The sequence below is a fragment of the Channa argus genome, chromosome 13 (assembly GCF_033026475.1).
Source record: "Channa argus isolate prfri chromosome 13, Channa argus male v1.0, whole genome shotgun sequence".
Lineage (NCBI taxonomy): Eukaryota > Metazoa > Chordata > Actinopteri > Anabantiformes > Channidae > Channa > Channa argus.
In genome coordinates this window covers 20,388,150-20,404,980 of record NC_090209.1, presented here as the reverse complement: position 1 = coordinate 20,404,980, position 16,831 = coordinate 20,388,150, and the positions used below count along the sequence as shown (strand labels likewise).

The window sequence follows — 16,831 nt, the reverse complement described above, 5'->3', positions numbered from 1 at the left end:
GTATTTTCTGTCCTAATGTTGTTAACACACAGGGTCATGTACAGTGTGTTTTCCTTCTTTTCCATTTGCATGACCCAATCTGGCATAGCACCTTTCAGTATTTCACTGATGTAATTTGGTCTTTTACAAAGCTGGAAAGATTCTGTGAATGTCTCACCTCACAGTTCTCGATGAAGTGTTAACTTCTGCCAGATTGCCACACATGGCTAATTAGAAATATGGCATCATGCCTACAGGTATCACCAGATTTGTCTCTGCTACTGTGCTGCTAATTTCTCACCTACGCCTCTGTCAGTGGGTGTTTTGCTCTTTATCTGACTATCCTGGCAATGGCTTGATACATGCAGTATAGTGTCTGTTCAAACCATTGTCAACGCAACACAACACAAGGTTTTTGAAAAACTTCTCGTTCAAGTAATTATCCCTTGTTCAGACTTTGATTAAGAGAGAGAGAGAGAGAGAGAGAATGTGACTACCACTACATTGTGTACTTTGATAGTCTGTATACTCATAAAAAGCAAAACAAGACACATTCTATTTACAGTAAATCAGACAGTAGTCTCATCTGGCTGCATGCACAAATGCATGACTCACCTCAGAAATCATAGGTGACAACACACAAACAGGCACAAGGGGCTTTTATCCATTTTTGTATCTTCCAGGTAGTGACTCAGACTGTCTGAGGAATGCATTTTAGAGAAAACACCTGTGTAGAGTAAATCAGGGTGGGTTCACACACATTCATGAATGCAGGTCAGCTGTGTGGTATGGAGCACACCTGGACTTTCAGACATCCACACATGGTTACCTAAAGAATCCAGTGTAATTTTACCATGACTATATGTCTTTTTGCAACTCAGTTTATCTACCTTGTTCAGGACAAAATACAGTTTCTCTAAGTTGATCAGAGTTTTAATTCACAATATCAGAATTCCGGGGGTAAGGAGTTAAAGTACTATAGATAAAAACTTTACATTTCTTTGTAAGAAATCTTTGTTTTTCTAGATGCTTCCAGAAATGTATGTTTTGGCTTTAGTAGCTTTAGACTGGGTATTTGTCAGAAACAGGGTGACGGTGCCATGCTCTGGGTTTGTCTTGCTGCGAGTGAAGCATTAAGAGCATTGACGTGCTTTATAAAATTGATGGCATAATGAAGAAGAATTATGTAGACATCTCATCTGAAGACATTAGTCAGGAAGCTGAAGCGTGGATCTTTCAACAGGACAATGATCTGAAACATATCAAAATCGTAACAAAGTAAGGTTCAAAGTGGACATTACAATACGCTGACGTTTGCTGAACTCGAAAAGTGAGTTTGTCCAGCTCAAACCCCCGACTTAGTCGCACTTGTCCTTGATTAGGAATGAGTCAGCATTTCTGGAGTGTTATGCACTTTCCAGGAATTTTACACCACATTTTATTAAAGGCATTCTGTTTATTAAGATGCCATCAACAAATACTAATAGTGTGTGTATAGTGTATGTGAGTATTGTATAGTAGTGATATACTCACTTGTAAGTCAATTTTGATCTGGAAAAGCATCTTTAAAATCATTAAAGTGCAAAGGATTTACTTAAGATGTATGAAAACTTTCAACCTCAACTATATGATCAATACGCCCTGGTGTCTTCTATTTAAATCGACACATTGTTCCAGCATCCACTAACCCTATGTTCTGCTTTGTTCCCTCTTTCCTTAAAGTTAAGAGCTTACAAAATCATCTTAGCATAGATGCAATGAACCCAAACTGAATTTTCACATGGAAAAGCACTCAGAAGAAATGACATAATCCCAAAAGACAATTTATTGGAGCAGATCTGCAAACAGTATGATGAATGGGGTGATATTACAGTTCTTGCCAGTTGCTCTATTAAGTGCAATCGAATATGAATTATACATCTTGGCCCTGCCAAACACCACTAGTTTGACTGTTTGCCTGTATACTGTACATGTGTGTTTCAGGAGGTTATTGATAAAAGTAAGTCCCCTTTAGGAATGCCACTTAAAGCTTAAATAGGAAAAGAAAAATTTTTTGATAATTGGAAATTTACAGATGTGATCCCAGAATCTTTCAGCAGATAAATGCTCTCCTTCCCTACTGTAAGAATGCATATTAAGATCAATTCTGGAGTAATTTGTATTCTAATATAATTATCTAATTTCATTTTTAATAAACTCTTCTTGGGTTTACTCAGTGTCACAGCCAACGCTTTATAAGCAACAGAAACATAAGCAAGTTATAAAATCATGATGATGTTTCTTTGAGACTTATCCCAGCAGTGCACTTGTTTTCTCGTTGGCAACTTAGTCTCTATTTTTTTTTTCATCAGATCATATTACCTTCTGATGTTAGTAACTTATATAATTTCAACAATGTGTAGTTTAAAAATGTATTTGCTATATTTCCACTGGTATTTCCAGAATCAAATTTAATCACTTGTATTTGGTGACATTTTTGTGGGTAGTTTCATTTCATGTTGATTAACAGAGCAGAACTAAACAAAGCTAAAGGTTAGAGTAAAAATGAACAAACCGTTTTTTTTTTTTTTTTTATTTGAAGATGGTCATTTGTTTAAGTAATAATCTCAGAAATGTCTCTTTTTGTTTCTTTTTCCTTTCTTGGCCGTATTTTTTTGATGTAGATGTTTCCTAAAGTTGGGAGAGTGGCAGCTCAGTCTGCAGGGCATCAACGAGAGCACCATCCCCAAGGTTTTACAGTATTACAGCCATTCCACAGAGCATGATCGCAACTGGTACAAGGTCAGTTCCTCTCTTTCAGCCCCAACCTGTCACTTTTGATTTTTCTCCAAGTCATGTTAAATTCCCAGCTCTCAGCAGGAAGTTGCCCTGCACTAATGTATCACCCAGAAAGCCAAGTCTTAAACAAAGTTTTATTTAGGTTTTGCTTTTTGTCTGAGAACACCCCATTTGTTTTGCTTGTTAGGTTGTTATACTTGTTGTGTCATTTCTGATGCATCAGAGATAAGAGGTGGTTAAAAAACTGACATGCATTTGTTACAGGCTATAGGTATTGTGACAGGATAAATTGTCACGATGCCTATATACCCGTCGCCCATCTGTTCTCACCACATAAACTTTTAATCTTTAATAGCTTGTTGCATAACAGAGCAAACATCAAACTCATATGTTTGAATCAGAAAAATTAGGGCCCCGAGGAAAATATCTTTCCTGGAACATAACCACATAACAACTGTTGAAGTCATTTTCAGTTACCAACTGTAAAGCAGCCAGATTTACCCAGTTTGTACAACCTCTCCGCAGGCCTGGCATGCCTGGGCTGTTATGAATTTTGAGGCGGTGCTGCACTACAAACACCAGAACCAAGGACGTGATGAGAAGAAGAAGTTGCGACATGCTAGTGGTGCCAGTGCTAATAGTGAAGCCAGCAACAGTGACAGTGAGGTTGACAGCAATGACCACAGTCCCATGCCATCACCAGGCCAAAAAAAATACAATGAGGTAAGATCTACAAATAATTAAATCCTCTTTCCCCCCTTGTACACCCCTCTACATAAATCATTTACAGTTTTTTTTTACAGTACTCACCTAGATAGAAATGTTTAGCTAAAAAGTTTATACACACACACCTACAATTTGTGCATCACCCACATGTGGTTGTAGACCCCTGATTGTAGACCTCGAAACAAATTTCTGGGGGACAGATGTAGCTTGGACTTGGGCCTAACAAGATATTTTTAAAACGGCAATGTTGTTCCACTTTGTAGTAATTTAGTTTTCTAAGTAATTTAGTTTTCTAAGTAATCTAAGTTTAGTTTTGTTGCAAGTCTATTATCTACTGTTATGATACAATTGTAATTTTTGATCTCTGTTTTACTGTGACTTTCAAGATATTTCCATTATCACCTAGTATGTATATGAATCTCCAGTATATATTTTTTGTCATGCATGTGTAAACAGCTGTTGTTGTCCCTCATTAGGACCTCTCAAAGACCTTGCTGTTGTACACAGTTCCTGCTGTTCAAGGTTTTTTCCGCTCCATTTCCCTGTCAAGAGGCAATAACCTGCAGGACACACTCAGGTAATTCAAGTAACTGTACCAGAAGCTGGACAAGAGGTCCAAGCAGACAGCAGTCACTCAATAGAAAACACTCAGCAAATGTGGTACACTGGGACAGGGGGACCTCTAGTGGTTGTTCGTGTTTGGACTCATTCATTTTTATTATTATTATTATTATTTAGGAAAGGGTATTATTTATGTATTTAGATATTTATTTATTGTCTTTTTTGTCGTTGTCGTTGTTGTTGTTCTTGTTAGGGTTCTAACTCTGTGGTTTGATTATGGTCACTGGCCTGAAGTGAACGAAGCCCTGGTGGAGGGCATCAAAACCATTCAGATTGACACCTGGTTGCAGGTAAATGTGAACACATACACAAACACATTTAAAGTGCAGCTAGCTTAGAAATGAAAAAAGTATAAAAGTATACTAAATCAATCATCATTCAAGTGAAGATGTTTGTGTGCTATAAAATGTAATGCTGGCATCACTTAATTCCGAACATGGATTTATAATAATAAAAAAATGTTAAAAAATCACTATATTGTCCTTTACTTGCTGATTCGCTCAGTGCTCTATTTATTTATTTTTCATATGTAAATTCAAGGCATTGATTTTTATTCCTTTTTTTTCCTGCCTGTCCAGGTGATCCCTCAACTCATAGCTCGAATTGACACTCCTCGAGCCCTGGTGGGGCGCCTTATCCACCAGCTGCTAACGGACATTGGGCGGTATCATCCCCAGGTAAGTCTGCTCACATTCCTGCTAATGTTCTTTTACAAGATGGAACAGAGCCCAGAACTCATGCTTTTAGCATGGAGTGATGAATAGTTGGATTTTTCTCTGTTCATGTCCAGGCTTTGATCTACCCACTGACTGTAGCCTCGAAGTCCACTACCACTGCCCGCCACAATGCTGCTAACAAGATCCTGAAGAACATGTGTGAACACTGCAACACTTTGGTTCAACAGGCCATGATGGTATAGAGATGGAATCATTTGCATTTACCTTTAGTGAATAAAATAATTTTCATCCTACTTACAAAAGTTATGCTTATTCGTTTTTAGCATTATATGGCTTTTCACATGTGATACTCCAACAAAATAAATGTCTGTTGTTTATTCTCCATACACAATAACAGTACATTTAGGAATTTTCTATTTGTAAGTTAAATCATCAACTTTACAGAGAGAGTTCATAAATGTTGTCTCACATCCCACTTTAGTCATTGGTCCTAAAAAACGAGAAAGTTTTGAAATTATTTCCCTGCCACTACTGTACATGTAAAACAAACAAATGTAAAAGGCCCCTCCACTGTTGCACAAGCAAATATTTCTGTACTGATGTGTTTGTCTGCTATAATGCTAAAATGTCTGCTATAATCTAAAATGTCTACACATGATGCCTGATATGTTACACCTCGTAGTTTCAAGAGGCAAAAGCAAATATCTGACCAATTATCTATTATCAAATTTTTTTCTCAACTAGGTGAGTGAGGAGCTTATTCGAGTGGCTATTTTGTGGCATGAAATGTGGCATGAGGGGCTCGAAGAGGCTTCACGTCTTTACTTTGGTGAGCGCAACGTGAAGGGCATGTTTGCTGTGCTTGAGCCTCTACATGCTATGATGGAGAGGGGACCTCAGACCCTCAAGGAGACCTCTTTTAACCAGGTACGTGTCATCTTAGATTGGCCTTCAATATATAGTTTAGTTTTGTCCAATACATAGCCAAAAATAGCACATATCACATCCAACATAGAGGGATATTTTGTGTGATAATTATACCACAAATTAATTTGTGGCTTTTAAGAAAATGGATTTATTCCTTTTGATATTATCCACCTGTAGCATGTGTTAGCTATTGAAATTGACGGTGGGAACTCGACATTTAATTTCTAATTTAATCCTTTATTTAGTTCGTGAGGATAGTAGAACATAAATATTGATTAATGTTATTAATTTGTAGTAAATGTTTTTTAACCTCGACAGGTAGTATTTTCTGCTGATCATTGTCATAAAAGCTTAATTAATACACAGTAACCCAAATTAAAACATTAATTTACATATCTTTAATTATCCCAAATTCCCAAAACTCTAGTTGGAACACTAACATTTAATGCATTGACATCAGTTTAAAATCCCTCTTTGGCAGGTGTTTCCTTAGTTGAGGTGAACAAGGACTGAGTGTGTTTGTTTTACTTGAATCTACAGGCTTATGGCAGGGACTTGATGGAAGCCCAGGACTGGTGCAGGAAATACATGCGCTCTGGAAATGTAAAAGACCTGACCCAGGCCTGGGACCTATACTACCATGTGTTTAGACGTATTTCTAAACAGCTGCCTCAAGTGAGTGAAAGCATTTAATCACTGCATTGAATTTTGTGTCTTCACTAAGGAAACAAAAAGGCATGAAACTGTCTTAAGTACACAAGATTGTTTATGGCTCCTGCAAAAAATTGTGAACATCCCACTAGTTCTGCATTTCACTGTCCATTCCAGTCTCATCAGAGGTGAAAACATATGTATTAACCTTTATGTCCTGACATGTTATATGATCTCATGGCCTGTAAGTGTTCAGACAAGAACTCTAGAGAATGTCAGGAGCATCCGGTCTGGAGTTTCCCTTTCAGACATGTAGCCAACATCGGGAGACAGTCTGAACGAGATGCATTCTCACTTGTGAAGAAATACTCTGTGTAATTTGATAAGGGGTGGTGCTTGGGCACGACTGAAAAACAAAACTGTGGAAGTGACAGTGTTTTGCGTATATCACAGAATCTGGTGCTGTTCTTGTATTTGTTTGAAGATTTCCAGGTCTGCCCTGACCGACAGAAGTTCACGAATTTTGTTGTCCTTCCAGTTTAACATTGTTGTGTTTTGTTCGAATGAATGAATGAGTTCTTCACCTTCGGGTGTTTGTATTTGCCCGATTTTGCGGCAGTTTCAGGAAATGGACCACATCAACATGCCCACTCACTCACGGTAAATTCTCCAGAGTATTACCTCCTTTATTCACAAATGAGCTCGGTTGGAGATAATCCAGATTTTGCACTGGGGAGTTGGCTGGGTAAAATCCGAGTAATATCTGGGACGACAGACTTGGGCGTTTGCGTTCACATGTACACCCGCCCCAGATAAAGTGTTGAAAATGTCTGATTTCCAGTTGCGTGTCTGAAAGCGGCTTTAGTCATCTGAAGTGAAACAAAGGAGAACCCTAACCCTAACCCCCTTAACTTAAGAAGTGATTGGAAGATAATGATACAGAAACAGAGGACCTTTCTAATCCTAATTCTCCCTGTAATCATTAAACATGTCAAAAATGTTTCTTTTTAATATATGTATTTGGGTCACAAAAGCCAGAACATTTATATCCTATAAATTGCAGTTAAGTTTGTAAGTGGTAGTGACTTTTTGGCTAAAGTTTTCTTCATATTGAAGCTTTAAAACCACTTTTTAACCTAAACCCATGAGAGTTTTCAGCTTTTTGTGTTAATGCCAGTGGCTAAATTCTTTGATAACTAATTTCCATTTAGCCGCTTGTGAACAATAATATTGTCATATGGAACATCTAAACACAATTTTCCAGAAACTTGAAAAGCCATTTTTGCAGACCTAGTGCATAGTACCTGACTAAAATAAGGGATTCACTTACACGTGGGCTGCATCCATTAATAAGTTTGCCACAGCCTTGTGGGTGGATGGCTTAAACTATATTAATACTCAGTTTTGTTGCCTGTGGAGTCCAGGTGAAATTGGACTGATAGATGTCATTCCTCACAGCTATTATCACATTGTTGAAGAATTCCATTAAAAACAGATCTGTCAAGAGCACATGGGAAAATGGAGGGAAAGTCTATTTGACATTGTGGCATTGTGGCTCTGCTCTTGGGGAAAATCCCTGCCACAATATTACATTAAACAGCTTGAAATACACTGCAGCATAATAACATGCTGTTAGCAGTGCTGGTAATTCCCCACAAGGCATAAACTCTCTCCAGGATACACCCAAACAGTAGAATCGGATCATGTTTAGACTGTGATGAAGGTTTTAGTGTTTGAATGGTAGAATCCTTTTCATGATCAGATTTGTTCTAGTATAAATCTAGTGCTGGATGCAGACAAGTAGAGCAATTGTTCTGTGATGCACACATAAAAATTGAAATGTTTTAGAGTGATTTATTAGATGTTGTGTGTAAACATTAGTATCTGTTACACTGTGCACATTATTTTTGGCATTGTTGGCAGGAGTTGTTTTGTCAGTGCACTTTTTTTACATCGCTGACTAAAGGCTAATTGTCTCTTCCTGTGCTACATTCCCACCTCATCAACTTTCCATGCAGCTGACCTCCCTGGAGCTACAATATGTGTCTCCAAAGCTGCTGATGTGCCGGGACCTGGAACTTGCTGTACCAGGCACTTATGACCCCAACCAGCCTGTCATCCGCATACAGTCCATTGCTCCTTCCCTGCAGGTCATCACCTCCAAGCAGCGTCCACGCAAGCTCACCATAATGGGTAAGATTATAAGAGAATTGCACACTCCTTGCGGCTCTAAACTCATTATATTAAGAAAATAGATTATAGGATATATCCATGTATTTCCGGCAGGCATGGACCATTGCATCAGAAAATTTACCCAAACAACAGAGAGCTCAGATATCCACCTGTGTGTGCCTGAATTCAAAATGTTTTCCATTATTCTGCATATCTATGTTGTGTGTATGGACTAAAAATGCCATAATCACCATAATCTTGGTTTACAAACAGGAGTAAGATAATACCAAAATTTATTCCATCTACCAGAAACAGAAGCCTCTGTGATTGGTCAGCTTTGTACTCCGGTAGTTTTTTGCATTTGTGCCTCTATGTCTTAGTCCCACAAGAACAGATGGATTTGTCAGACATCCTTCCCAAACATTCATCGGTGTTAATTGTGATAACAAAATAAATAGTTCTGATCGTTATCCGTACTCTGCAGTGTGAAATGAAATACAACACAGGAGTCCATTTAAAATGTTTCAGCACTATAAAGTCACCCTGTCTTGAAGCCAAATCCTCAAGTTATCAATCACAAAGGGTTCACTCTACTTCACACTTTCCACTGGACAATGTAATACCTTGTTCCGATGTTTCCCATCAGTGTTACACAACCTACTCTGTAAAAGATGATAGCCAATAAATCAACCAACCTCTGGAGCAAGACTTCAGATTAAGACCTGTCACCTACTACAGGCTGTTTAGATTTACTGTCAGCACTCTGTCCCTTTAGCGACAGGCAACACATTGCTTACTGGGATTGTCATAAGAAACAGAACAGGAATAGAACTTTGTTTTGCTTGTTCCAGTGCAGGTATTATTAAAATTAGACAAATGCAGTTAGTTTAATCATTTATGTGGTCTGTTGAGGCTATGGAGCACAGTAAAATGTTTTAGAACAATTACAGTAGATAAGCGACGTCTGTTTCTCGAATATGGTAAATAAACTGCTTTGTTATGATGAAAATGTTTCTACTCAAGAGGGTTGTGTTGATGTTGTGGTTCATCCAGTAATTAGATACATATTTTCCAGTCCACGTGAATTGATCATGAACATGCCTGGCGCAGTCATGACAGAGGAAGTAATCTAAACCTCATAAGAAACTCTCAGTGCGGTGCTTGTGAAGCCTTGTCTTCCTTCTGCTATACAAATGACTTGTGTCAAATCAATGATTGACCATGAATTGAGGTATTTTGGGGATAATCCCAAACATAGGAGTGATGTTGTCCATATGAAATTAATTATTGCAGACTTGAACTCAGTAAACATTGCTTCAGGCAAAGGTAAGGAAGATGCAGCTGCACAGCAGCAGGGGAGCACCCTGGGGAAAACAGATAGTGCTGCCAAAGCTGACCATACAATATAATGATTACATAATGCCTTAACCATTTTGGAGCAGTGTATCAATGATGTGTTTGCTGCACCATCTGCAGGCAGTAATGGCCACGAGTTCATGTTCCTGTTGAAGGGCCATGAAGACCTGAGGCAGGATGAGAGAGTCATGCAGCTCTTTGGTCTGGTCAACACTCTGCTGGCAAATGACCCTGCGTCCTTGCGCAAGAACCTCAGGTAGACACACAGTCATGGTCACGCATACACAAAAGCATCACACTCTGAGGAAGTGCACAGGACAATTTTCTTGAGGACGTGAACTTGCTATTCTCACATAGAAAGCATAAAATCAAAATTTTTGAAATCTTGACAATCTTGTGCTGTGGTTGTGTGTTCCATTCAACAGTATTCAGCGCTACGCAGTTATCCCACTTTCAACTAACTCAGGCCTGATTGGCTGGGTACCCCACTGTGACACCCTGCATGCCCTCATCAGAGACTACAGAGAGAAGAAGAAGATTCTGCTTAACATTGAACATCGCATCATGCTCAGGGTGAGGAACCACTAAGATTAATAAGATGAATTATTCTTTATTATTTTTTATTTATTAAATTAATGTGTCCGTTCTTTCTTCAGATGTCTTCATATATTTACTTGCATTGTTAGTGCATTATTTTGTTTGTTTCAGTCAGTCAATTCACTTAGAGTTACAGTGTTAGTCACATTCCCTGGATGCACTTTAATCATCCTTTCCCATTAAACACAGATTTGCTTTAATTATTTCCATGCCCACAGTTTATCTCAGTCATAAAATTCTTTTAAATTTGTAACTTTGATACATCTGTTTTTACTGATTAACATATGCCTACCAGTCAGGCTTTGATACATTTGCAGGTTCCTAATTGTCATAAAAAGGACCTTGTTCACCAAGCATGCATAATTTTGTCCAATAAAAGATAACTACAGAAACTACAGAAAGTAAAACTGCCTTGAAAAACAAGACCACAGGACAGGTTAAGAACTTTAGGTACACTGTACAATAAAGCTTGCAGAGAGCGGTTTATTAAATGCTGTACAATCAAAAAACATCACAGCTTACTAAGAAACATCAAAGCTATAAGAGTAGAGCAGAACTGAAGTTCAAATCTGATTTAGTCACTTTGGGATGATGTCATCATGTCCAGCTATGACCTTGATTGACAAAACCAACAGGATAAAAATAAAACATCACAGATATTTTCAAGCTGGGAGTAAACAAATGGGAAATGGTGCTCCCAAACCATTTGTTAGTAGTCCTTCAATTAGAAAATAAATTAATGATTGAATGAATTAAAATGCCAATTTCTTAAAAAAGCCTTTACTAATAATAAACATTTGACAAAATGTGTTTAATTTTCCATCTGCTAATGAGTTATTAATGATGTGTTACATTAAGTTTGAGCCTCTGAAATGTCAAAATATTAAGTCGTCCAGTCAATCAGTCAGGCCATTTATCAGTTCTAGATAAATGATGGTGGAGATGGGAGATTCAGACGATGATGAATCATCGTCTTTTAGAGTGCATGTCAAGGTGTTTCTCACTAAAGATAAAAACTTTCTGCATTTTTTTACATTTTATGCCAAGTTTCCAGGTAACTGTTTTTTCATTGACAGCTGCAGGGAGTTTCTAAGAATTGAACTCAATCAACAAAGTCTTTTCTTAAAGCCTTACAGTAATAAGACTTGCTGTCACCCAGTTTCTAATTTTCCATGACTTGAAACAAGCTTATATTTAAGTATTAACACAGCCCTCGAGTAGTAATTATGTTAACATGCACAGTGTTTGGGGCCATTATAATTCCCACTTGATTCATTGTAGAAGGTTGACAGTTCACAGTTCAACATTCTATACAGAGCCTATCAAAAACTTCATTAAATTATACTGTTTATGAATGTTTCATTACACACAATAAACTAGCTGCAATACATAATTAAAGGGTAGAAATAGGAGCAGTAACTCAAGCAGCCATCAAAATCCACACAGACGTGTTTGAACAGAAGTATTTTAATCACCTTTTGGAACTCGTTTTTCCTATCTCGGGGTGTGTTACACAGTAGTTTTCCTGGTAACTTAAATTACTCCAGACTCTGCTGTGAAGTGATGACACTTTATTAGAATAGGTCATAATTACGGTGAAGGTTCTCCTGGGAGGTCACGAATGCTGCAGTTGGTCAGAAATCTTAGTTGACTTTTTAGATTTCTTGTTATTGTACACCCGAAAGTTTTATTGCTTTTTAAATTCAGTATCATTCACCCTGTGGTTGAGAGATTTGAAGTAGTGTTGAATTTAATTGCGTTTCAGATGGCCCCAGACTATGACCATCTGACGCTGATGGAGAAGGTTGAGGTGTTTGAGCATGCTGTCAACAACACTGCTGGAGATGACCTGGCCAAGCTCTTGTGGCTGAAGAGCCCCAGTTCTGAGGTGAGATGCTTCTTTACTCTGTCAGCAAAGTGGAAGATGATTGAGTGTACTTAAACTTTTTAGGATCCATTCTTACTTTTCAGGTGTTCTGAGATTGAATGTCAACAATATTCAGTTACAGATAACATACAGATCAATAACTTCCTGTTTTCAGTGGGCTGGCATATCACTGATCTGGAATAGTTTTTTTTAGATGCAGAGGAAACCAGCACAGGAAACCTTGTTAAGCGTGTCCAGTTTTTAAGTTCAGTCTCTTGTGTAACTAACAATTAAGGGAAATGCAGTACCAGAGATATAAAACTGTTGTTTTCCCGGAAGAATAATTTTTCTGTGTATGTGTCCTACTTTAAATCCACTGACTTCATTTTGAGTCCATTTTTAGTGACATTAGCACTTTGTGTACTTGATGTTTTTAAATAGCTTTCCACATTTCTGTGCTATTTTCCATATTGTTTTGCATTAATGTTGTGAACCACACACAAAAACTTACAATCCAGATGTTATTTCTCTGCCAGGTTTGGTTTGATAGGAGGACCAACTACACCCGCTCCCTGGCTGTAATGTCAATGGTGGGCTACATCCTTGGATTGGGTGACAGGTGGGCTTCTGTGGCAAAAAAGCTAAAGTCTTGCACCAGTTTAAATGGATTGTTTAGATAATGACAATTAACCTTGTAAGACTTTAACAGGGAGATGATGTTTGTATTTCTTCAGGCATCCATCCAACTTGATGTTAGACCGTTTAAGTGGCAAAATCCTCCACATTGATTTTGGAGACTGCTTTGAGGTATTATAGACACTCTTTTTATATGTTTTAAAAATATATACATCTTAAATTAACCTCTATTACAACCTTCAACAGGTTGCTATGACCAGAGAAAAGTTCCCTGAAAAGATCCCATTCCGACTAACTAGGATGTTGACAAACGCCATGGAGGTATGCAACTTTCCTGGGTTTTATCCTCTGACAGGAACTGTGTGCTGTATTGCAGTGTTTGAAGGCTAGTTTGAAGCAGCCAAAAGGGATGAGCTCCGGAAGTAAAAAAAGTCTCAGAAAAATATTTTAATATGTTTATTTTTCTTTATTTATCCAGGCGTTAAAGTCCCCACATTAAGGCAAATACTAATTTTACTGGACTTAATCTTAATCCATTCTGAGCTGCTTCTTTTGTGTCTTCTTTACTTTAGCCAAAATAATAATTAATCTTTTCCAAGTACGTAGTACATTATTACAAGTTCTGATGCACTGCCATTTATTTAATAAGAAAACAAAGAGAATTTATGTAAAAGTGTGAAGGACTAAAATGTTTTGTTTAATGTTGAAGCCTTTTTACTGCAATTAGAAAACTGGATTGGATTCTGCTCCTACCCATCCATTTGATCAATTACTCTTTAACAAACACAAGACAGTAAACGAATTACAATTGCTATCTATTCATGCGGGGAAATGTTTGTTCAGTAAGTAACGTTTGAATCTGATGTGTGCCAGGTTACCGGCTTGGACGGTAACTACCGCATTACCTGCCACACAGTGATGGAGGTGCTGAGGGAGCATCGGGACAGCGTCATGGCTGTGCTGGAGGCCTTCGTATATGACCCACTGCTCAACTGGAGGCTTATGGACAGTAAGTCATGGACATATTCTTTTTGCGGCAGAAATATGCATTTTGGGTGCATAGATCTTACCACATACTACATACAAAGAGTAGTAAAGGGTCAAAAAATGCCACTGTTTCCTTTGCGTTACAAGAAAAATAAGGTATAAAATAATGCAATACTTTAACATAGGTTTAGATAATAATATAAGTAGTTATTGTCAAAAAGAGGATTAAAACAACATACCTGTTTCACATGCAGCCAACACCAAAGGCAACAAGCGTTCCCGCACCAGGACTGACTCGTACACCGCTGGACAGTCAGTAGGTGGGTCAACAAACTACATAAATATTCACTTCCTGTATTGTGCTTAATAATGTAAGAAAATGTTTAAATGTGTGACTGTATGTTGTCCTCTGCAGAGGCTCTTGAGGGAATAGACCTTGGAGAGACCACACACAAGAAACCAGGGACGACAGTGCCTGAATCCATTCATTCCTTCAGTGAGTTACCAGCATTCTGTCAGTCCGAGGATTATTTGTTGTTGTACAACCCTTTAGGTTTTGTCTGCTTGTTTTAACACAGCAATACCAAGCTCTCTGTTGCTGTCATAAATGATTGCTGCAGCTGCTGTGCTATTGTAAGGCAGAACTCAAGTCCACTTTGATTTTCTTCAGCTGCAAAGAAAGCGCACTAGTTTTCTTTTTTTATCAGTTGTTAGCAGTTGTTGATTCCAGCATGGTCTTGTCTTTTTTTGTTTTTCCTTTAGTTGGAGACGGCTTGGTACAACCTGAGGCTCTCAACAAAAAGGCCATTCAGATTATCAACAGAGTCAGAGACAAACTTACAGGTCAGTTGTACAGCACTCAATGAGCACTAACTGCATCTAGACATAGGGTTATGTACCACTTTATTTTTCTCTGTGTATTAATGCAGGAAAATACAGATATATTTTGGCAGCATTGTTAATATTCCTTCAGGCCAAAGAAATGTTTTACTGCATATAACACTCTCCACACTCTTAAACCATATACGCAGACCTTATGGTTTACTGTGATAAATAGTAGATTATAAAAGAATTTAAGATGAGACTTAATCCCCATGGAAAGATTCATGTGTGACACAGCACTGGTATTTAATCTTTTTTACAGTTGCGTATGATTGTGCAGTGCTATAGTGCTTTAGGAATAGTTAGATGTTTGACTCTTAGTCATATTGTCTTCATGTTGGGATCCTTTTTCATACTTTGTAATAACCTGCCACATTTTCTTGTAGAGTAGAGGTCTTGCCAGACCTTAATGGAATAATACCCTAGGGTCACAGAGTAAAGTCATTAAAGGTAGTGGAAGGTATATTCTTACCAGACTCCATTATCTCATTTAGTTGTATTGAGATGAGAGTTTGTTCCCTACAGGTCGAGACTTTTCTCATGATGAGACGCTGGATGTGGCGACACAAGTGGAGCTCCTCATCAAACAAGCCACATCACATGAAAACCTATGCCAGTGCTATATTGGATGGTCAGTACCTTTTCTGCTTTAGATTTGTTTAGGCCATAGGGCAGCAAAAATCCACTTATACACTGTTGTAACGTGATTATATGGATAACATAACATAACACAGCAAGTATTATACCTATGTGCCTACTGTAAATTTAAGAAATGTTTTATGTCTTTATTTTCAGGTGTCCATTTTGGTAAAGAGCTGACTTTTGGCAACCGAGATTACACTTGACATTCCTTCTTGCTGGTTAACAAAGATGAAGCACTCAGATTAAATAGGTATTCAATGAAAAATGTACTTGAGCCACGGTCCCTAAAGAGGATTTTTGTTCTTGTCGTCGTTGTTGTTGTTTTGCTATCTAAGATTTTTCAGTGGCATGTTTTAAGTTTATAAGGTGGAGAGCTGTTTTTAACTGATGATCACAATTTACCTAAAAACGTTCTAATTTCTTTAAATTCATTTTCTTGCTTTTTAACACCACAATCACTTGCTAAAAGCTTTCTACAGTCGCCATATTGTAATCAGTTCTGACATTTCTTACTTCACACAGCCACCCAATCTGTTGTATTATTATGTATTAATGTCACAAATTTCAATATCATGGTACGCCTTTTGCTAACTTAAACATTCTTAAAAGGGTCAGACATGATTTCAGTATAATTTGATGTGAAGTATCTTAATGTACTGTATAGGCATTTGTGTGCCAATAAAACCTGTACAGATACCATTGTGACTGTATTCATTTGACAGTACAGGTTGGATTTTAAACCTGAGCTTGTCAAACCCACTCGAGTTAAAAACAGAAAGGGGACCCGTCCACTCACTGGCCACTTCCATAGGTACTCAACAATCTAATGCAATCAAATACAGCAACTCTGCCATGTTTATAAGATTATATTTTGTCAGTTTTCAAGTTTAAAGAGTCAGGAAAGTGAGAATTCTACTATGGGTCTTACTAGAGTTAATTATATTAAAAGGTGGTTCTAATGTTTTGGCCACCCTATTTTATTTGTGTGTGTGTACGTGTGTGTCTTTTTTTTTAATTTTAATTCTTTTTTTTAGCATCAGGCAAAGTTGCGAGCCTCCCCTTATTTTTATTCTAGCACCCACAGAGGGCACTCTGACTACTTACAAGATCCTTCTCCCCCATGTTCTCAGGAAAGACTGTGGGAAACGATGCACTCATCAGGCCAGAGATGATAAGACCAGACTCCATTCTCCTCTCAACCCAGAACAAAACAGATATCATTTGTAATTCGAACACTTTCTCTTTACAGTAATTTAGTTATGATTGTTCGTTTCTCACTGCAGCTCTTTATTTATCCAGTCATCCCAGTGCAAAGATAGGCAACCATTTACAG

The 16,831-nt window shown here is 37.8% G+C and overlaps 1 protein-coding gene across 1 annotated transcript in view; it reads left to right on the top strand.

Annotated features, from left to right (window-relative positions):
* mtor (mechanistic target of rapamycin kinase) overlaps window positions 1-16,194 on the top strand; it is a 64,129-nt gene extending 47,935 nt beyond the window's left edge. Inside the window, exons 38-58 of the mRNA XM_067527041.1 lie at window positions 2,643-2,760; window positions 3,283-3,480; window positions 3,960-4,060; window positions 4,298-4,394; window positions 4,683-4,781; window positions 4,895-5,017; window positions 5,526-5,708; window positions 6,249-6,383; window positions 8,378-8,552; window positions 10,008-10,143; window positions 10,313-10,460; window positions 12,250-12,372; window positions 12,888-12,970; window positions 13,086-13,158; window positions 13,234-13,308; window positions 13,861-13,996; window positions 14,229-14,294; window positions 14,390-14,470; window positions 14,737-14,817; window positions 15,382-15,487; window positions 15,652-16,194. Of these exons, the coding sequence (XP_067383142.1) occupies window positions 2,643-2,760; window positions 3,283-3,480; window positions 3,960-4,060; window positions 4,298-4,394; window positions 4,683-4,781; window positions 4,895-5,017; window positions 5,526-5,708; window positions 6,249-6,383; window positions 8,378-8,552; window positions 10,008-10,143; window positions 10,313-10,460; window positions 12,250-12,372; window positions 12,888-12,970; window positions 13,086-13,158; window positions 13,234-13,308; window positions 13,861-13,996; window positions 14,229-14,294; window positions 14,390-14,470; window positions 14,737-14,817; window positions 15,382-15,487; window positions 15,652-15,667 (2,353 nt within the window). The 3' untranslated portion in view covers window positions 15,668-16,194. The remainder of the gene's footprint in view (window positions 1-2,642; window positions 2,761-3,282; window positions 3,481-3,959; window positions 4,061-4,297; window positions 4,395-4,682; window positions 4,782-4,894; window positions 5,018-5,525; window positions 5,709-6,248; window positions 6,384-8,377; window positions 8,553-10,007; window positions 10,144-10,312; window positions 10,461-12,249; window positions 12,373-12,887; window positions 12,971-13,085; window positions 13,159-13,233; window positions 13,309-13,860; window positions 13,997-14,228; window positions 14,295-14,389; window positions 14,471-14,736; window positions 14,818-15,381; window positions 15,488-15,651) is intronic.
* The last annotated feature ends 637 nt before the right edge of the window (window positions 16,195-16,831 follow it).